We start from the raw sequence: 22,462 nt of genomic DNA on the forward strand, positions 1-22,462 counted from the left end.
TGGAAACAACACGAGTGGTGGGCTGCAAGGTTGGCAGACGCCAGGAAGGTGTGCAGCATTAAACGCATGGACTCACTGGAAACAAGGAAAAGGTGTACTTTGTCTCCCCAAGTGGGTGTCATCGCGCTTTTCCTAAAAGTGACCGTGAAGATGTCTTTGCGGGGATTCCGCACCCGATTATGCACAGTTTTCCTCTGTTTTGTGTTCTAGTACGGATTCATCAATGCCTGTCTGCAGTCTCTTGTGATAGAGAAGTTTGGTGAAGAGATCTGGGAAAAACTGAAGTAAGTATATTAAAAGAAAAATGAAGCATCCCTGGTGCAACTGGTAAGCCTCCAGTTTTTTAGAGGTAACTGGTTTTCATTGACTGACCTTTTGCTTAAAGCAGTTAATTGAATGTTGTTAGCTGCAGACTCCTGGGGACACCATACAGTGGGATCAGACCATGGTGATCTGCAGGATTTTCACTGGCTGATTTTTGAAAATAAATCACCAGGCCTTTCTTCCTAGCCTGTCTTAGTCTGGAAGCTTCGCTGAAACCTGGCCAGCATTATAGCAACACACAAGCGTCCACTGACAGATGGGTGGTGGCTGTGCATGAGGGGTGCTGGCAAGGAACCCAACCCAGAATTCTACACTGAACCACCAGTGCCCCTCTGTGAGCTGAATAGACCCATTATTGTATTGCGCTGGTATTCAAAGAGATTCAGTTACCAGGGAGATCAATTCAAGTGCCTTAAATATACCAACTAGATGCAGAAAAACCCTGTATTCCATCTCTGTAAGGAAGCTATCAGTCTCAGCTCCTAAAACCAGCTCTAAAGCAGGGTTCACTGTGTGTACCAATATGATCATACTTTTCATCCCATGAACATATTTGCATTTGCTCCTTTAATTGCAGAAGAGAAAGTAACTGAATTATTTTCATTGCACAAAGACAGAGCTGCTGGAATCCTACAGAAAAGGAGCCATCCCTTTTAAGTTTGGTCAGAATCACTCTTAGAGATACAATCTATTCTGGAGCCCTGGTGGTGCAGTGGTTAAGAGCTCGGCTGCTAACTAAAACGTCAGCAGTTCGAATCTACCAGCTGCTCTTTGGAAACTTTATGGGGCAGTTCCACTTTGTCCTGTAGGGTCGCTATGAGTTGGAATCGACTCGACAGCAATGGGTTTTATATATGTTTATGTAGGAGCCCTAGTGGCACAATGGTTCAGCGCTCAGCTGCCAACTGAAAGGTCAGCAGTTTGAACCTACCGAGCAGCTTCTCAGAAAAAAAGACCTGTCGAAAAGAATGTGCATCATCTCCCTGACACTTGGTGTGGCCCTGTCTAGCCCTGCCTTGAGGAAAGCATGAACACTAGTGACCAGCCCGTGAGAGGGAGGGGTTGATATTTGTTGATTGATTTTGTCTCATGAACCTCGTACCATCTGAACTCCTGGTAGGGCCTTCTCATCAGCTCAGCTGGTGGCTCAAAAGATTCTGTTTCGCCTAGGAGAGAGGTCAGGGCTCTGGAAATAACCAGAAATAACCGGAGCACCCAGACATGAGTGGCAGTAAAACACCTGTCCTCCTGCACTATGACAGGCAGCTGAGATGTACAATTTAAAGAAGGCCTCTTGCCCTCCCATAAACTCCTGAGCAAATGTGCACCCAGCTACCTGCACCCTGAATGGTTGCAGTAGTCAATACAGTTTTGCAAATCCAGGGAAAACCAGCTTTCCATGTCTGAGTAGACAGAAGAGACCTGGTAGCTTGTGGATCGTGGCCGCGACCTCTCTGAAAGGGACGGCCTGCCTCCTCTTCCTTCCCATTCCTGGCAGCATTCCTGAGCAAGCAAGGGCCTTGGGAGCCACATGAGCCCCACGGTGACTGCGATAAGGACAAGTGACTGAGGGGTGGACACGAGGCGAGGGAGTCAGCATCTATGTCCAGGTGTAGAACCAAGGGGTCCATGTCCTGTCTGCGTCAGTGGGTTTTCTCTCTTTAATCTTGAAGCGCCAATTCCCTGCTTACTTTAGTCTCAAAGGATACGTTCGTATCTGGAGCAGTAGATACCATGCCACTGCAGTGGTAATGCACCTTTAACCAAAGGCAAAGCTATCTAACAAGCCTAGCCAGCTGTGAAAATTGCATCACGCCGGAGCTCGTTAAAAAAAAAAAAAAAAGTGCAGAAAACTCAACTTATAATACTCACATTAAGGCAAGATTATTTGCTGTGCAAAAGGATTTGCTTCAGACTACATTTAAATAGCAGTTCCCGGGTGCTTTTAAAATAGAATTCTAGCTGAAAAAGAAAAATCTATCGGTCCCTACACAAATTTTAAGAAGAAACTATTAGGCAAAATGAAGTATGTCTCTGTACTTTAGGATATAATTTTTTTTTATATGAAATAATCAGGACCAGATGTTTCTCCTCCTTTGCCTGCATTATTTTCTTCCCATAGAGCCTAGACTTAGAGATTCTCGTTATGGACCGCTCTTTTATAGCCTCCCGGCTACAACCTTTATCAGAGCTTAACAATGAGAACCAATACACTGGGAAGAGAACAAACAGCCTTTGAGTCAGATACATTTGCTTGGATGACACTCTAGCTGTTTGACTTGGGCAAGATAATTCATTCGACAAATACAAATCAGCTCCTGGCGTGTGCCAAGCAGAGTTCCGGGCCCTGGGGGTAGTTGTGAAGGGAACAGACAAGGGCTGTGTTCCCTGTGAGTGTATATTCCAATGTGAAGGGGCAGACAATAGCAAGTAAATAAATAAATAAAAACCTTTCAGATGGTGAAAAGGGCTATAAATACCCAAGGTGCTTGATAGTGACTGGGGAGAGAAGATGGCGGTCTCGCCCAGGTCATCAGAGAAGGCCTCTCTGCGAAGGTGATATGGGAACTGAAAGGAAGGAAGAAGCCAGCCAGTCAGGCGAAATATGCTTCAGGCAACAAGAACAGCAAGTGCCAATGTCCTGGGATGGGACTGAGCTTGGTGAACTTGAGCCCGAGGGGAAAGCTCAGTGTGGCTGAAGTGTCAAGAACGAGAAGTCTGGCAGGAGACGAAAGTGGAAATGCTGTTGTTACTGCTGTAAGCTGCCGTCACGCGGGCTCTGACTCGTGGCAACCTTACGTATAACAGTGAAACGCTGCCTGGTACTTACAGACATGGGGAGAGGGGCCATTGTGTTCACCAGAATCCTCAAGAGGTCTAGGCCCTAAAAAGCTCAAGGACCCTGCCTATGCATTCTTTGGATTTTGGTTCTCAATAAATAGGATATGCTCCTAACATGCTGATATCTTGAGGAAATTCCTTCAAATATGTTGAACAACTATTTGATCCAGAAAAAAAAAAACAGTCGGAATGGCTTCATTTATCCCCCTTTCTGCCCTCTCGGGGCCCTGATGGCTACGTGGTTAAGCGTTTGGCTGCTAACCAAAAGACTGCCAATTCAAATCTACCGGCCACTCCTTGGAAACCCTATGGGGCAGTACTACTCTGTCCTGTAGGGTTGCTATGAGTCAGAATTGAGTCGAGAGCAAAGGGGTTTTGTTTGTTTGTTTGTTTGTTTTGCTCCCTTGTTTTTACCCACCGAGTAAATACCCTCCCTCGGAATTTGAAAGCACTCACCATGTTTGATACCTTTCCCATAAGTAGAGTACCAGCAAATTCTAATTCAAAAGTAGCTGAAAGCAGAGTTTTTTTTCCTTCCTTTCTCTTGCTGTTGAGTCAATAGCTACCCAAAGTGTTGCAAAGTAGAACTGTACTCCATAGGTTTTTCAAAGCTGTGACTTTTCAAAAGCAGATTGCCAGGCCTTTCTTCTGAGGTGCTTTCTGGGTAGACTCAAACCTCCAACCTTTTGGTTTGCAGCAAAGTGTGTTAACCATTTGGGTCACCCAGGGACTTACTGAAAGCAGAGAGCTTTTATATTTTAACTTTTATCCAAGAATGCTGTCTGTCTCCCCAGTCCCACCCTCTTCCTGTCTATGACGGGGTTTGCAAGGCTGCCTAAAACCACAGATCATTAGAACCAGGGCCCTTAGCATCAGTGTGGTCAGGGTATCTGAATTAGGGGATTGACCCCCTCAACAGTCATATTACAATATTCAAGGGTTTAATAAATCTAAAAAGTATACTTAATATCATAATACTTATAAAGTAGAAATTATGTCTCTAATAAAAACCATAGAAAGTAAAGCTTGAGGAATATTTTTGTCTAATGGGAGTATATGAAAGATAAACTTAGCAGGACTCAAACCAAATATTATGAGGCCTGAAGCTTATCTTAATTTGGAGAACCTTCTTTTAAAAAGAATATGAAACTACAAATAAAAAGTTAGCTACAAAAGTGAGTTTATTTAGAATGACAAAATTACAATAAATTACATATTTTAAAAAGCTGACAGATAACAAAAACATCAAAAATCCAGAAAATAACATTTTGTTGTGAATTAACTACTTGATACCTAACCCAACTTTATGATATTTTTCCCCAGATGTTTGGTTGTATTTGGTTTGCCTCTTCATCTGATAAATAATCATTTTATAATACCATTTTCTATAAAAAGGAGAGAATCAATATCCCTGTAGCATGATTGGTTGAAATTGTTTTTATTATATTTTATTTTTGTTGATAGCTTAGAAAAATCTCTTTCCCTGGATGGCACAAACAGTTGAGCACTCTAGGACTGTTGGAAGGTTAGCGGTTTGAACCCACTCAGAGGTGCCTCAGAAGAAGGGCCTAGTGAGCTGCTTCTAAAAGGTTCCAGCCTTGAAGCCCTGTGGAGCGGTCCTACTCCGCACACATGGGGACCTCAGGAGTCAGAAGGGACCTGGTGGCAACTAACCTCAACAACGGTAACAGCACAGCGTTTGGCGCAGCTTCTGCTGAGGTAACCACGCTTTCTGCTGAGTGTGCTTCTTTCCTGGTGACAAGCCCTCGGACAACTCCAGCTCTCCATCTCCCTACATGCCCCCCTCCTTCCTGCCTGTTTTAGGGCCCGTCCTCTGGGGAGAAGTGGTATCAATCAGGAAATGCGCAGCCTCTTGTCCAGGTGCCTTTTGGGGGGTCACGTTAGGGTCTGGATGCTTGCTGAGTCCACCAGGGGCAGGTGGGCCTGGAGGCCATTTATGGAGATGGTGTTAGAGGCCTGCAGCCCCACCTGCAGCACCCAGGACCACCACCGGGGCATACAGGTGGCCCCCAGGCTCAGGGTGACTCCACACTGGAGGAGGCTGGGCAGGGCTGCTTCCTCCAGGTGCCGGAAGCCTCCATTTCCTTAGCTCCAAAAGCAAATCTGACTCACCATCGGTTTGAGTGTGCAGTGCGGTTCTCAAAATTTTGGTCTTAGGAAACCTTGTACTCTTAACAATGAATGAGGACTCCAAAGAGCTTTGGTTTATGTATTTGCATTTACTGTGTTAGAGATAAAACTGAGAAATTAAAAAAATAGCTATATATTCATCTAAAAACAACAATAAACATACTACGTGATAAATAACATATTTTCATGAAAAAATAACCTTAGATTAAAATTAAAAAAATAAATAACCTTAGATTAAAATTAAAAAATAAAAAAATTAGCCAAGTAAAAATCATTACTGACAGGAGTGGTGGTGTTTTGCGTCTCCGCAGCTCTCTTGAATGTTTGACTTCACAGTTCTAGCCCCTGCGTGCTCTGTCTGCTGTGATATATGGTTTGGGTTGAAATGTACGAAAAAAATCTGACCTTACATAGACATGTACATGTAGAAGGAAGAAGTGCTTTAATGCTCTTTAGATGATTGTGGACATTCTTCTTTTAAAGCTCACCAGACCTCACAAATGGTGGTTTCTTGAAGAGCACTTACCACCTTGAACAGGAAGCCCTACCGATGCCCCTTGTCATGTTCTGTTCCGTTAGTTAGAATCACTTGGTCTGTCTCACACATTGAAGTGAATCTTTTGCCATCGTTTTGTCCTGTCACGCGTCAGTCATGTGGACGGCATTCCCCCCGGAGGTAGGCGGCTCTCCCAGATGTTGACAGGTTTCACTGCACTGGATTGGAGCCTTGTTTGTCAGTATCCCCACAACCTCAGAAAAGCCTCTAAATATTGCAAAGTGAATGAGCTCACGGTGGCAGATGCAAGCTTCCCACAATTCTAATTTTCGCTTTTAAGTTTGAATTTGATCACTGGCAACAAAGCCTGTCGTTATTTTCCTTGAAACGGCAGGCTCGCTTTGTTCCTTTTTAAAGAAAATGCCTGCTAGATACCCAAGTCTGAGGAACCATAGTCGGTCTGTCCGTGGCTCTTTTAAGTAGAAATGACGTTCCATGAGAAAAGGATTCAGCTCACAACTCAGACAGCCGCACGATGGATCGATGACCTTTGTGCCCTGCACAAGTGCCTTACGCAGCTTCCTGTCTCATCACACAGAACATTCAAAGGCGAGCAGTGGGGTGGAGATTAGTAAAGCTGACCATTTTCACTGCTCGTTGAGGGTAATCTGAGGTGAAACTGGCATTTCTTTCTTGTAACTGCAAGCGTGTGACTGTGAAGAATGCAGCGGCTGCTAATAGTGCTGACGTACCCCTGATGGCACCCACCGTTGCTTTTGTATCATTAGCAAAATGTCAGCCAGCGGAAGTGGGAAATAACATCTCGGTTATTATTATTGACTTCTTGAACTCCTGCAGGTGTCTCAGGGACGCCTGGGGTTTATCACACTCAGAGGTGCTGGTTAAGTGCCCCAGGCATTCTCAGTGGATCAGAGGACCTGAATGGAAACATTGTTGGTGGCTTGGGGAGAGGAAGGGAGGGTGCCACATCAAAATCTCCATGGAAACATTGACCTAATCCAATGCTATCATTGTAAAAATAAAGAAACAGAGGCACAGTGAGATTGGTCCCGAGTCATGCAGCTAGACTGTGGTGGAGGCAGAATTGACTTCCAGGTCCTCTAACCCACATGCAAGATGTAAGCCTCTGCCAAGGTTCTTCCAGTTGCTGTCGAGTTAATTCCGACTCCTGGCAACCCCATGTGTATCAGAGTGGAACTGGGCTCTTTTTTTTTTTTTAATAAGATTTCATTGTGTTTTCAGTGAAGGTTTACACAGCAATTTAGGTTCCCATTCAACAATTTCTATGCACATTGTTCAGTGACGTTGGTTACATTCTTCACAATGTGTGAACATTCTCATTTTTTCCGTTCTGGTCATTCCATTTCCATTCATCTAGCTTCCCAGCCCCCTTACATTCTCATCTTTGTTTTAAAGTAATTGTTGACTGTTTGGTCTCATACAGGTGATTTTTTAAAGCAGCACAGCACTCCCAGGCTATATTCATTATTTTGTGAGTGAAATCCTTATTTAGCTATGAGGTGATCTCAGGGGTTAGTTTCTGTTCAAAGTGTAAAGAGTATCTCAGGGCTATAGTCTTGGGGAGTCCTCCAGCCTCAACCAGTTATGCAGGTCTGGTTTTTGCTTTCTTTTTAGGAATTTGAAGTTCTGTTCTACATTTTCTCCCTTTCTATCAGGGTCCATCAGTTGTGGCCCTGATTAGAATCTTCGGTAGTGATAGCCAAGTCCATGGGGTTTTCAGTGGCTGATTTTTCAGAAGTAGATCACCAGGCCTTTCTTCTGAGGTGCCTCTGGCTGGACTTGAGCCGCCAGTCTTTCAGTTAGCAACAGAGTGCATTAACTGTTTGCGCCACCTGGGGACTCCCTGTCTAGCTAGATATCTCATTTTTTCCTAAGTTCGTCTATACATATTTCAGGCTCTTGTTATGTGTGTAGGGGGTAAGAGCCTGGCTGCTAACCAAAAGGTTAGCAGTTTGAATCCACCAGCTGCTCCTTGGAAACCCTGTGGGGTTCTACTCTGTCCTACGGGGTCACTCTGAGTTGACGGCAATGGGTTTTGTCATGTGTAGGATATAAAATAGAATAATTTCCCTGCTGTTTGGGACTTTGTAGCCTGGGAAGCATGCAGACAAAGATACCTCCAGTGCTAGTGCTAAGAAATGGTAAGCTCTCACCTCAGGAGCTCAGAGGAAGGACAGCTGAATGTGAATGTGGCTCAGAAAGAACAGAGTCTGTGATTCCTAATCCGAGTGGGAAGGAGGGGTTAGCAGATGGGAGGAGCAAGGGCTTTCTGAGTGAGGGATCGCCCTTGGGAAGCTTGGAGGACTGGGATGGCGTGGCCCATTCCAGAACTAGAAGTAGCCAGAGGCTTGGGTAGAGGTAAGAGTGGGAGGTACAGGGGCCAGGTCGTGAAAGTGTTGGCATGTCAACCCAAGAACTCTGGGCATTATCAGCAGTGGGGCCTCGGAGGACTCACTAGAATGGCAGGCAGGCTGCTTTTCTCAATTAGCAGATGGTCATGACCCTAGGAAAGCTCTTCAACTCTCTGGACCTCACTTTGCTCACTGTAACGAGAATCACCAGGTTGATGCGGGCTTGTGAGGTGAATTTCCAGCCTTCAGTAAGGGAGGTCTTGACTTCCCCTGGCTTAGAACTGATCCCATTTCTTGGCCTGAAACTTGCTACAAAAGTGCTATTTATTTTTCCTGGGGACTTTATGGCTTGCTCTGAGTTCTGAGGAACCATTACCTCAATTCAGTCGTGTTGAACGATGTAAGATCTATAATTTGTAATCTGTTGCCCTGCCAAATTGAATCCTAGAAAGTGTTTCTGAGCAGTGGTTTCCCAACCTGGAGCGTCATCTGAGACAAGTGGTTAAAAATAGAGAGTGCCAGACAGCGTGCGAGGGCCCAGAGTCTGCACGCTAATTTTACTCCCCAGGTTATTCCGGTACAGGCAGCCTGGCACTGGTCTCTTGCCCAGATATTTTGGCCATCCCTGGTTAGAACTAAGAGTCTCTGGGTGGTGCAGGCAGTTAAGTGCTCAGCTACTAACCAGAAGGTTGGGGCTTCGACTCTACCCAGAGGCACCTTGGAAAAATTTACTTCTGAAAAATCAGTCATTGAAAATTGTGTGGAGCACAGCTATAATCTGACACACATGGGGTCATCTTGAGTCAGAGTCGACTCGATGACAGCTGGTTAGCCGGAACCTGGCTGCTCCATTTAGGTTCCTGCACAGGTGCACATGTGACCATCTTGCGTGGTTGGCATTTTTTGTGTCCACAAAATGCACCCCTTACCGTATGAGCTGGAAGCAGCGAACGCTTACTGCAATGGCCACATTTGTTCCTTTCCCAAACCCCAATCTCTTCCAGACATTTTCTAATAGCCATTTTTCTTTCCTCCTTCTTCTTGGCGGTTGTGCCGCCTCGTTAGAAAATATCACATTTATTTTTATTCTTGGTGAACATACGGTTTCACAGAGTGGTTTGAATGACTCTGGGGGAATAAAGAGTGCGCTGGCTCTGTGGGAAGTGTCACACGCACCAGCACAGGAACCAATAAACAAGGCCAAAAATCTGTGCAACCAGTCCAGACTGAGCGCGTCTGGCGTCATCTGTACAGACCCACATAAATCTCCTACACCAAAGTGTTATCAGTTCAGCCTCCAGAGAAGAAAAGTCTGCCAGGCCCAGACGGGAATGAACAGGTGGTCCCACCAGAGGACTGGGCTGCAGATGTTACATTCCCAGCTATCCTGGAGATGCGGTCTTCAGAACAAATTATGACCCCGGGTCAAGTTTAAGTGTGGGGCTTGTCCATAAGGTTTCTGTTTTGCTCATAGGCACAGAAAAAGGGCACAGGTTTTCACACCGCCTGTGGGCCCGGGGCAGGCAGGTGGAGAGCAGATGGGAACATGGCAGAGAACAGCCCAGCACAGGGAGCGTGGTGGCCCCACATCCGGCTTCTCTGAGCAGCTGCATCCACCATACTGAAGCCACAGTACAGATGGTACAGATGCGGAGCAAGACGGGGGTTCTCACAGGTGGCAGGCAACTAGACAGCTTGTGGGCCAGAGATCCTCAACGGGGCAAAGGCTGCTGGGGCTGTTTGAGCATCCCAGTGCATGCGTGTGTGGGAGGGGCATGGGTTTTTCAAAAGACTGAGGAACACTGATCTTGGTGTCGTTAGCTGCCGATGAGTCAGCTCCAATTCACGGCTACTCTGTGCACAACAGGACAAAATATTCCTGGTCCTGTGCCATCATCACAGCTTTTGGTGTGCTGGAGCCCACTGTTGTAGCCACTGTGCATTTTGAGTGCCTTCCCACCAAGGGGATCATTTTCTAGCACTAACTATATTGGACAATGTTCTACTGTGATCTGTAGGGTTTTCGCTGACCGATTTTCAGAAGTAGATTGCCAGGCCTTTCTTCCTAATCTGTTTTAGTCTGGAAACTCCATTGAAACATGTCCACCACGGTTGACCCTGCTGGTATTTGAAATACCAGTGGCAAAGCATCCAAAACCATAGCCGCATGTAAGCCACCACAGTACGACAAACTGACAGGTGGTCCCTTGTCATTCACGTAAGAAAATGGAGGCCTGGAGAGGGGAAGTGATTTTCCCTCAGAGCAAATTTGTGTCAGGAAAAGGTCTGGAAGCAGGTCTCCTAACTCCTTAGCTCAGGTCCCCTGCCAGCACACAGTGCTGCCTCTGTCGTCATGATCACTGCAGCATCTCCTCAGATCTGTGTGGTGGTGGTGGTTTTCCCCAAGCTTGCTCCCTTCTGTGATCCTATTTTATCCAGTCAACATTCCTGTAAGGGGTGACAGATGTTATTACTCCATTGTACAACGAGAAAGAATGAATTCTAGAAAGATAAAAGGGTGTTTAGCCCAGAAAAATACAGATTTAGGAAAGAATTGGTGGTTGTTAGCCGCTGTTGAGTTAGCTTTGATTCATGGTGAGCCCATGCACAACAGATCATCCCGTTGCTTGGTCTTCTGCCACCTTCCCCATCGTTGGTGTGCTGGAGTCCACTGTTGAGGCCACTGTGTATTCTGAGTGCCATTGAATCTAAGGGGCTCCTCTTCTAGCACTACATTGGACAATATTCTGTTGGGATCCATAGGTTTTTTTTTTTTTTAATAATTTTTTTGTGTGTGTTTTTGGTGAAGGTTTACACAGCAGGTAACAGTGCTATGTAGACATTCAACAATGTATACACAAATTGTTCAGTGACATTGGTTACATCCTTCACAATTTGTGAACCTTCTCAATATTTCTGTTCCAGTTGTTCCATTTCCATTAATCTAGTTTCCCTGCCCCCTTGCCTTCTCATTTTTGTTTTAAAGTAATTGTTGACTGTTTGGTCTCATACAGATAATTTTTTAAAGGAATATAGTACTCACTGGTGACAGTCTTTATTTTCTGAGCCCATCAGTTATTTAGCTAAAAAATGACCTCGGGGGAGAGTTTGGTTCAAGGTTTAAAGAGTGTTTCAGGGCAATTGTCTTGGTGAGTTCTCTAACTGGTCCAGTAAGTCTAGTGGAATCCATAGGGTTTTAACTGACTAATTTTTCAGAAGAAGGTAGCCAGGTCTTTCTAGAGAACTCCAAATGTGAGAGGTTTCCCATCTGGAAGAGGGACCAGCCCAGTTTGCATTTCCCCGGAGGGTGGAGCTAGGACCAATGAACGAAAGCGGCAAGGTGCAGGAGGTCTATGGGCTTCGGAGTTTGACAGGCTTGGGGTCAGAGCCCAGATCCTTCCCTTGCCAACTGGGTGATCCTGGCAATATACTTACTTAGCCTCTCTGAGCATCGGCATTCTCAATAGTAAAACAGATAATCAGAAATAATTTGTCATCTCTTTGGCTAAAAGTAGATATTCATCAAATAGAAGGTATTATAGGCATACCCACCCCAAACCAAACCCGCTGCCGTCGAGTCAATTCCGACTCATAGCAACCCTATAGGACTGAGTAGAACAGCCCCATAGAGTTTCCAAGGAGCACCTGGCAGATTCAAACTGCCAACCTCTTGGTTAGCAGCTGTAGCATTTCGCCGCTACACCACCAGGGTTTCCATTATAGGCACACCTTAGAGATATTGTGGGTTCGGTTCCAGACCACCGCCATAAAGTGAATACTGCAATAAAGCAAGCCACATGAATTTTTTAGTTTCCCAGTGCACATAAAAGTTATGTTTACGCTATACTGTAGTATTAAGTGTGCAATAGCGTTATATCTAAAAAAAAAAAGTACATACCTTAATTAAAAAATTGGTCCCATCATGTACTGAGCAGAGGAGAATGAAGAAAACGAAAAACTCAAGGAAAATATTAGTCCAAAGGACTAACGGTCCACACGAACCACGACCTCTGCCTCCTGGGCCTGGATTCCATTACCTACTGCTCTGACAGGGATCATAATGTCAGAATGGGAGAAAAATATAGAACAAAATTCAAATTCACACACACAAAAAAGGCAAGACTTACTGGTCTGACAGAGAATGGAGAAATCCCCAGACTATGGTCCCTGGACACCCTGCTAACTCAGAACTGAAGCCACCCCCAAAGCCCACCTTTCAGCCAAAGATTAGACAGGCCTATAAAACAAACAAACAGTAACACACGTGAGGGAAAATGCTTCTTAGTTCAACCAAGTATACGAGATCAAATGGACAATACTTGCATCAAGGCAAAGATGAGAAGGCAGGAAGGGACAGGAAAACTGGAGGAATGGACACAGGCAACCCAGGGTGGAAAAGGAAAGGGGCAGTGCTGACATATTGTGGGGATTGCAACCAATGTCACAAAACAATCTGTGTATAATTTTTTGAATGAGAAACCAATTTGCCCTGTAAACTTTTCACCTGCAGCACACACAGGAACATACACAAATAACACTATGACAATTGTAGGGTAATACTATTCAGCTGTATGCATCCCCTCCTAATAGAATCAGCTTTGCTCTTCCCCGAAGCATGCTGGGGATGAATTCGGGATGGACTTGGGCTAAGGTACGAGGCCGGGAGGGGCATGACTGGGCCAGCGACCAAGGCCAAGGAAGGCCTTAGCAACAAGAAGGAAAACACCTGGGCCTGGACCTGAAGTCCCTGGGAACACTGACTGCCCAAGGTCGTGGGAGAAAAACAATGAGCCTTGGTCCCAGCTGGAATGGTATATAAGCTTGTGTCCCTTGCTAGGTGGTTACGGAGCGCTATACTGGTCCAGCCGCCACCCTGGGCCACAGTCCTGTAAGTAAGCTTCCCAAAGAAACCATACATATGTCATGATCACTGGTTCTGGAGTCTTTCTTTGGTCTCTTGGAGATGGGGCTGACCTTGGGTTCAGGTGCCGCTGTGTTGTTACCCAACAACCATCTTCACGTGTAAGGCTTTACGGTTCAGCATTTGGGAACATGGTCTCTGGTGCCTGGCTGGCTGGGTTTGAATCTCCATTCTGCCCTCTGCCAGCTAAATAAGCTTGGGCAAGTCCCTTACCCGCTGTGCGCTGTGATTTCTTGGTCCGTGGAATAGGGATAACTATACTGCCTCCCTGAGCTAAGGTAAATGTTACATGAATTAAGGTTACTGTCTGGTAAATGATAAATACCACTTAAATATTTTTTTAAAAATACTTCATTGCTAAAAAATGCTAGCCATCATCTGAACCTTCAGTGAGTTGTAATCGTTTTGCTGATGGAGGGTCTTGCCTTGATGTTGATGGCTGCTGACTGATCAGGGCGGTGATTGCTCAAAGTCGGAGTGGCTGTGGCAATAAGACAACAATGAAGTCTGCTGCATCAACTGACTCTTCCTTTCACAAAAGATTCCTCTGTAGCTTGTGATGCTGTTTGATAGCATTTTACCCACAGTAGAACTTCTTTCAGAATTGGAGTCAGTCTTCTCAAACCCTGCTGCTGCTTTATCAGCTAAGTTTATGTAACCCTTTGCTGTCATTTCAGCAATGTTCACAGCATCTTCACCGGGAGTAGATTCCATCTCAACAAACCACTTTCTTTGCTCATTCATAAGAAGGAACTCCTCATCCATTAAAGTGTCATCATGAGATTGCAGCAATTCAGTCACATCTCGGGCTCCACTTCCAATTCTAGTTCTCTTGCTATTTCTACCACATCTGCAGTTAGTTCCTCCATTGAAGTCTTGAGCTCCTTAAAGGTATCCATGAAGGTTGGAGTCAATTTCTTCCAAACTCTCGAATGTTGATATTTTGACCCCCTCCCATGAATCATGAATGTTCTTAATAGCATCTAGAATTATAAATCCTTTGCTGAAGGTTTTCAATTGACTTTGCCCATTACTATCTATGGGAGCTATAGCCTTACAAAATATGTTTCTTAAATACTAAGACTTGACAGTTGAAATTTCTCCTTGATCCATGGGCTACAGAACGCATGTTGGCTTAGTAGGCATGAAAACATTAATCTCCTTGTACATCAGAGCTCTTGGATGACCAGGTGCAATGCCAATAAGCAGTAATATTTTGAAAGGAATCTTTTTTTTTTCTGAGCAGTAGGTCTGAACAGGGGGCTTAAAATAGTCAGTAAACCATGTTGTAAACAGATATGGTGTCATCTGGGCTTTGTTGTTCCATTTATAGAGCACAGGCAGAGTAGGTTTAGCATAATTCTTAAGATTTTAGGCCCTAGGATTTTGGGAATGGTAAATGAGCATTGGCTTCAACTTTAAGTCACCAGCTGGATTAGCCCCCAGCAAGAGAGCCAGCCTGTCCTTTGAGGCTTTGAAGTCAGGCACTGACTTCTCTCTAGCTGTGAAAGTCCTAGATGGTGTCTGCTTCCAATAAAAGGCTGCTTTGTCTACACTGAAACTCTGTTGTTTAGTGTAGCCACCGTCATCCGTTACCTTAGCTGGATCTTCTGGGTAACTTGGGGCAGCTTCTACATCACCACCTGCTGCTTCCCCTTGCACTTTTATGTTACGGAGTCGGCTTCCTTCCTTAAACCTCATGTACCAACCTCTGCTAACTTCAGACTTTTCTTCTGCAGCTTCCTCACCTCTCTCAGCCTTCATAGAATTGAGAGTGAGGGTCTTGCTCTGGATTAGACCTTGGCTTAAGGGAATGTCGGGGTTGGTTTGATCTTCTGCGCATACCACTAAAACTTTCTTTGTAACAGCAATAAAGCTGTTTGGCTTTCTTATCCTCCATGTGTTCACTGGAGTACTGCTTTTAATTTCCTTCAAGAACTTTTTCTTTGCATTCACAACTTGGCTGTTTGGCACAAGAGGCCTAGTTTTAGGCCTGTCTCAGCTTTGGACGTGCCTTCCTTGCTAAGCTAAATCATATCTAGCTTTTGATTTAATGTGAGAGACGCTTGACTTTTCCTTTCACTGGAACACTTAGAGGCCATTGCAGGGTTATTAAATTGGCCTAATTTAAATATTGTCCTGTCTCAGGGTATAGGGAGGCCCAAGGAGAGGGACAGGAACGGCTGGTCAGTGGGGCGGTCAGAACACACACAACATTTATTAAGTTCATCGTCTTATATGGGCTCAGTTTGTGGCACCCCAAAACAATTACAATAGTAATATCAAAGATCACTGATCACGGATCACCATAACAGATACAGTAATAATGAAAAAGTTAAAAAATTTGCAAAAATTACCGAAATGTGACACAGAGTTATGAAGTGAGCACATGTTGGAAAAATGGTGCTGATAGACATGCTCGATGTAGGTTTGCCAGAAACCTTCAATTTGTAAAAAATGCAATACTGCGAAGTGCAAAAAACGAGGTATGCTGGTACTAGGGCCCAGAAGTAGGTTTTGGTTCCACATGAGAAAGCACTTTTTATCAAAGACAGCAGTCTGTATATGGCATGTGATGCCTTGCAAAGGAGTGAGCTTCTTGTCACTAGGAGCATTCAAGCAGAAACTGGAAGACCAGCAATCGGAGAGAGTATAGGGTGGGAAATTGAACAATTAAGCAATTTCATACCTCTCCCAGTTCCCAGATTCTGTGATATGTTCTGGGATAAATTTAAATGTCTTCAAACATACTCTCTGCAACCCCAGAGCCTTTCAGTACACCATTTCCTCACCCTCCTCACTCTTCAGTTAAACACCCCTTTCTCAGGGAAGCATTCCCTGACCACCTGACTCCCATTGGTTGACTGAATTGCTGACTAGTGGCACAAGGCCTCTGATTCCCAGCTTAAGTGTCTTCTCACCAGCTTTGGCTAGCTGCTTGCTGCAGGACCATGTGAAATGCTCAATCAGGTGTTCTCCCTGCTTCAGAGAATGAGACTCCATCACCCCTCAGTTCCAAGTTCACGATCATGTATTAAGTTCTCACCTTGTGCAAAGCACAGTGCTACTTGCTGGGGTCAGGCGTCACAGATCAAAAGCAGTCACCGTGCCCGCCCTCAAGGAGCCCAGGCAGGGGTGAGGCCAACAATCTTAATGTAAGTTAGGGAAATGCATAGGCTACTGTGGGAGCTTGGAGAAGGGAGCTCTTGGCACAAAAGGGTCCAGAGGAGGCTTCTTGGAGGAGTCGACGCCAGAACACTCCAAGGTCTAACATTCCTTACAATCCGGAGTCTTTTTACTATATCTTGCTGGGTCTATGGCTGTGTCCCCGGGGCTAAGCTCACAGTTGATGGGTTTTCATTGCCCCTTGATTTATCTTTCAGAGCTTCTGCAGAAGTACAAGAAGCCTTCATGACTTACACAGTGTATGATGATATTATCACCATTAAGCTCATCCAAGAGGCCCAGAAGGTTCTGGGTAAGTGTGGAAAGGGCTCATGGGTGGTCCTTTCCCTTGGCATAAGTCTTAGGCTTCTCGTAGACAAAAGCTGCCATGGGTATCACTCTGAGTATCATCATCTGCACCATCACCGTCACAGTTGGCATTAATGTTGGCTTTGACAGGTATTGTAATATATTCAGAATGGGCTACCATGATTAACTCTGAGTGTCAGGAGGATTAAGCAGTGAGAGTTCCCTAATGGCAGCCAGGGTCCTGTTTGTCTGGACGTGGATGGTGTGCTCGGCAGGGTGCTGAGCCTCTTCATCCCCATCTTTCCAGACTTTAAAATGCTATCAGTTCACTTGCTGTCGAGCCGACTCCAACTCATGGCGACCCCATGTGTGTCAGAGTAGAGCTGTGCTCCAAAGGGTTTTCAGTGACTGATTTTTCAGATGGCCAGGCCTATCTTCTGAGGTGCCTCTCTGGGTGGATTTGAACCACCAAACTTTTGGCGAACCACTTGCACTACCCAGGGGCTCCTAAAATGTTGTTTTCCAGTTGCGTCAAGTTGATTCCGACTCGTGGCAGCCCCGTGTGAAAGCTTAGTTCAGATGATCCCACTGTAACGTACATGTACTCCTGGGCTGATTTCTCCTGGGGATGTGTCAGCAAGAGTGTTTTTATATTACCTGGCCCACCCCAGGCTCTGAGAGGAAGAGGTATGGGGCAAAGAAAATTTTAGCTCTGTCGCTTTCTGGTTTAATGACCCAGGACAAGTTATTTGAGGAGTTATAGTTGAAATATTCTATGGCTAAAATACTGAATGACACAGGGAACATCAAAAGAAAACAGAAGGATACACAGTCACTGTACCCAAAAGGATTGGTCAACATTCAGTCATTTCATGAGGTAGCGTATAATCAAGAACCAATGGTACTGAAGGAAGAAGTCCAAGATAAACTGAAGGCATTGACAGAAAACAAGGCTCCAGGAATTGATGGAGTACCAATTGAGATATTTCAACAAACAGATGCAACGCTGGAAGCGCTTACTCATCTATGCCAAGAAATTTAGAAGACAGCTACCTGGCCAAATGACTGGAAGAGATCCGTATATACGCCCATTCCCAAGAAAGGTGATCCAACAGAGTGCGGAAGTTATAGAACAATATTATTAATATCACCCAACCCACCAACCAATAAAATTATGCTGAAGATAATTCAAAAGCAGCTGCAGCAGTACATTGACAAGGAACTGCCAGAAATTCAAGCCAGATTCAGAGGATGACGTGGAAGGTTGCTGATGTCAGACGGAGCTTGGCTGAAAACAGAGAATACCAGAAAGATGTTTACCTGTGTTTTATTGACTATGCAAAGGCATTTGACTGTGTGGATCATAACAAATTATGGGTAACATTGTGAAGAAGGGGAATTCCAGAACACTTAATTGTGCTCATGGGGAACCTGTACATAAACCAAGAGGCCATTGTTCAAACGGAACAAGGGGATACCACATGGTTTAAAGTCAGGAAACGTGTGCGTTAGGGTCGTATCCTTTCAACATACGTATTCAATCTGTATGCTGAGCAAATAATCCAAGAAGCTGGACTGTATGAAGAAGAATGTGGCGTGGGGATTGAAGGAAGATTCATTAACAACCTGCAATATGCAGATGACTCAACCTTGCTTGCTGAAAGTGAAAGGACTTGATAGCACTTACTGATGAAGATCAAAGACTTCAGCCTTCAGTGTGGATTATACCTCAACATAAAGAGAACAAAAATCCTCACAACTGGACCAATAAGCAACATCATTATAAATGGAGAAAAGACTGAAGTTGTCAAGGATTTCATTTTACCTGGATCCACAATCCACACCCATGCCAGCTGCGGTGAAGAAATCAAATGATACATTGCATTGGGCAAATCTGCTGCAAAAGTCCTCTTCAAAGAGTTAAAAAGCAAAGATGTCACCTTGAGGACTGACCTAAGCCATGATATTTTCAATAGCTTCATATGTATGCAAAAGGTAGAAGACTGAAGAAGAATTGATGCCTTTGAATTATGGTGTTGGTGAAGAATATTGAATAGACCACGGACTGCCAGAAGAACAAACAAGTCTGTCTTGGAAGAAGCACAGCCAGAATACTCTTTAGAACCGAGGATGATGTCAAGACTTTGTTTCACATACTTTGGACATGTTATCAGTAGGGACCAGTCCCTGGAGAAGGATATTATGCTTGATAAAGTAGAAGGTCAGCGAAAAAGAGGAAGGCCCTCAACGAAATGGAGTGGCATAGTAGCTGCAACAATGGGCGCAAACATAGCGATGATTGTAAGGATGGCGCAGGACTGGGAAGTGTTTCATTCTATTGTACATAGGTTCGCTATGAGTCGAACTGACTCAATGGCACCTAACAACAACAATTTTCTCATTGGCTAAATAAGAATACACCTACCCCTTACTTATCAACTATCTTGTTGTCTGACATTTCACATTTATGACAACAGTAAAAAATTTACTATCCAGCTATCTTGCACATTAACGACATTCATCTGGCGATAATAAATGTTGAAGTATGAGGCCTCTGTAACGCTGGCTGTGGTGGTTAAAGTTATGTGTCAACTTGGGTGGACCATGATTCTCAGTGGTTTGGCATTTATGTAATGATGTAATTTGGCTGTTATGTAATGACATAATTTGGCAGTTACGTTATGATGTAATTTCACAATTATGTAATGATGTAGTCATCCTCTGTTTTGTGACCTGATGTGGTCATCCTCCATTTTTGTATAATGCTGATTTTCACATAACAACCTGGTCTTTGGAAACTAACCATGTTTTGAGTGAGGAACAGGTTTAATAGTAATAAGATCTACCCTTCAGAGTTGGTTTGAAAATTCAACAAGATAATGTGTGTCAAAATTTCAAATGTGGTTTCCAGCATACAGTAAGCTCTTAAAAAGTATATTCTTTCCTCCTCCCTTCTCACCAGCTTTGAGCACACAGTGAGCTGGGGGGTGGGGCTGCAGGGAGGGTGGGGATGGCAGCCTCCACTGCCCCGGGCTCTACGGAGATGAGTCAGGAAGCAGAGGAGGCCCCTGCACACTTCCAGGCTCTCCACACCCATGTCCCTGTTTCCGTCCCACTGAAACTCCTTCACCTCTTCCTCACAGGCAATGCAGCCTTTGGGTCCCTGCGCGAATTGAGATGGCACTTAGAGATTATCGTGGGTGGAGACTGCACCAGCATCTGCCCCGCAGCTCAGACCTTAGAGCAGGATTGCTGAAGTGTTAGCCCAGAGCTCAGGGCCAGTCAAGGGTTGGGCAGCAGGGCCCCTGGTCTCCAGCTGGTTTTCACGGTGCCTCTGGGGGCCCAGCAGAAGAAAGGACTGGCATCATTCTGAAAAATCAGCCAGTGAAGACCCTGTGGATCACAATGGTCTGAACCTCTTGTGAATGGCGCCACCGGGAGTCGGTGGCTGACTTGACAGCAGCTGATGACATGTGAGAACCCCACAGATCAGTCTGCTGTCCTCGGGAGTTCCATGCGAGGTGGTTGTAGCTCTGAGCCAGGTCCAGACACCACAATACGGAACAGCAGGTGCTCCTGAGAACATACCGGATCAGCTAGCTAACCCGAAGCCTGCAGGGACAGGTGGCTTCTCTAGTACCAAGTAGTAATGTGTTAACGTGCCTGTGTTGGGAAGGTTCTGAGCTGATTTCCCTTTTCTCTGAATGTCAAACAAATTTTTTGATTAAGAAATAGCTCCAGTTTTAACCCCATGCACCTGGGCTGATAGAAAAGGAGGCGCTTCCCTTTATTGTTATGTGGCAGCTTGACTGGCACTTGTGTCTTTTCTCCTGTTCCTGGTCTTCTCCTGGATGCAGAGAACCTCCTAGAAATCTGCATCTTGCAGAGTCCTAGAGCCAGGATGGGGAGGCTGCTGCGTCTCTCTCGGAGCTGAGCCTGTGTAAGGATCAGATTTCTCTGCAGTCCGGGTAGTCACCCGCCCCCTGCCAACTCCGGGCAGCTGCTGCCCCAGGCTCCTGAGGCCACCCTGGTCTGTTCTGGAGCCTCAGAGCCATGCAGGGGCCACGAGGTCTGGCAGGAAGATGGCGTTAGAACTAGGCAGAGTCCAGGGCACCCACTGGTCATTGCAATAGCTTCCAACCGGATGTGTGTTCACGCCTGGTACCTTGGCACCTGCACCTTCCTATTAGAGCTAAGACTGGAAATAAAACCCAGGAAGCGTGGATTCAGGTCCAAGAGCACCAGCACCCCCTGGACCTTTGAAAACCCATGAAAGCCCCCTCCGTGGTGCAGTGGCCCACAACTGCCTCTAATCCTGGCTCATTAACATTGTAGAGGTAGAATTTACAACACATAGGAAAATTACATCAGATGGCAAAATGGTGGACAACCACACAACGCCTAGTTGAGTTGACACATATTTTGTGGGGACACAATTCAATCCATGACACTTAAGAATCCCAGTAAGTTTTTAGATCTTATTCTGTATGTCCCCTGCCACTCCCAGTTCTGTTTTTGTAAATGTGTGTGATCATGAACGTTGCATGCTGTGGGTGAGGCTGTACATGTAACGTATGTCTTCACTCACCTGCCCTCATGCATTCTCATTTCCAAACCAACCAATACAGTTAGAGGCAGCAACAAGCTCAGAGACCAGGTGTGGACCGACCACATCACCTATCCACCAAGAGCCAAAGAGTATCACTGTGGTTTCTCTCTGTCCAGCTTTGAGAGGCAGAAACTTTTTTCTTCTTGTTGTTTGTCTCAGTAATATCTTTGGCCTATACCCAAAAGGGTATAGAAGTATGATGAGTGCATTTTTCAAATAAAAAATCAAAATATAAAATCAAGTAAGCTCACGCATGTGATTTGGAATGAGGACTTTTCTGGAAAACCTGGGCCATGTGTATGTACAATTCTCATGAGTCAGGGAGAGTGAGGCCTGCTACAGGAAGGCTATGGGAAGGATTTTACTGTTCAAAGAAGTGTACTAGTCAACTGAGACTTTCCTTACTTGGAAAAGGGGAAAACACGTTCAGCTACCACTAGGCAGTGTTTTGCCTTCCAAGTGGGCTCCAGAATGCAATTCCCCTACCTTCAAGCCACTGTTGGGACTTTTCCAGGCCATTCTGCCACTGCATAGCTCTGTGCTTTCTGATTAGCATAATTCAGGATGGGACCAGATGGCAGGTCGAGCACTGTATAACGAATTGGTCTGTATAAGAATAAGTGCCTACTTAGCATGTAAGTGGGTTATTAGTGATCTGAAGTGACAAAATTAAAAACAACACACAACAGCCATTTGGCACAGCTATGTCAGCACAGACTTTGCTCACTGAGAAACCAGTAGTAAAACACGTTTCAACAGTTAGCTGTGAGCAAATGCCAGAAGAGACACAGAGATACACACTGGGGAAAGACAGATGTCAAGAAACACCAGGGAACACCAAGGAGTGCCAAATATTGCTGATAGATAGCAGAAACTAGCAGAGGGGCTCACAGAGGGAATTGACAGGGCCAAGGCCCTGATTTGGATTTTTAGCCTCCAGAATGGTGAGAAAATAACAATCGAGCCACATATTTTGTAGCATTTCCATTAAGGCAGCAATAGGTAACTAGGGCAGTACTCAGCAAAGTAGTCCCTTCCCCAGGCCCCCTTCTCTCTACCCCACCTAATAGACCTCCACCCTTCTGCTCTGGTCCCTGGTTGGGAAGGCTTCTCTTCCCAAGGTTTGATGGGAAGTGGGCAGCTTCTTATCAATCGAGCTTGAGCAGAGCAACTTAATCCCTGCGAAGGACCCCCCAGCTTGGCTGCCTTATTCTATTGCTCACTTCTTTTTTCTCTGTCGTTGTGTGCAGTTC

The 22,462-nt window shown here is 45.2% G+C and overlaps 1 protein-coding gene across 1 annotated transcript in view; it reads left to right on the top strand.

Moving 5' to 3' along the window:
- Positions 1-216: 216 nt before the first annotated feature.
- Positions 217-22,462, top strand: part of LOC126057987 (guanylate cyclase soluble subunit beta-2-like) — a 61,035-nt gene continuing 38,789 nt past the window's right edge. Inside the window, exons 1-2 of the mRNA XM_049852898.1 lie at positions 217-284; positions 16,510-16,604. Of these exons, the coding sequence (XP_049708855.1) occupies positions 16,538-16,604 (67 nt within the window). The 5' untranslated portion in view covers positions 217-284; positions 16,510-16,537. The remainder of the gene's footprint in view (positions 285-16,509; positions 16,605-22,462) is intronic.

The sequence above is a fragment of the Elephas maximus genome, chromosome 14 (genome assembly GCF_024166365.1).
Source record: "Elephas maximus indicus isolate mEleMax1 chromosome 14, mEleMax1 primary haplotype, whole genome shotgun sequence".
Classification (NCBI taxonomy): Eukaryota; Metazoa; Chordata; class Mammalia; order Proboscidea; family Elephantidae; genus Elephas; species Elephas maximus.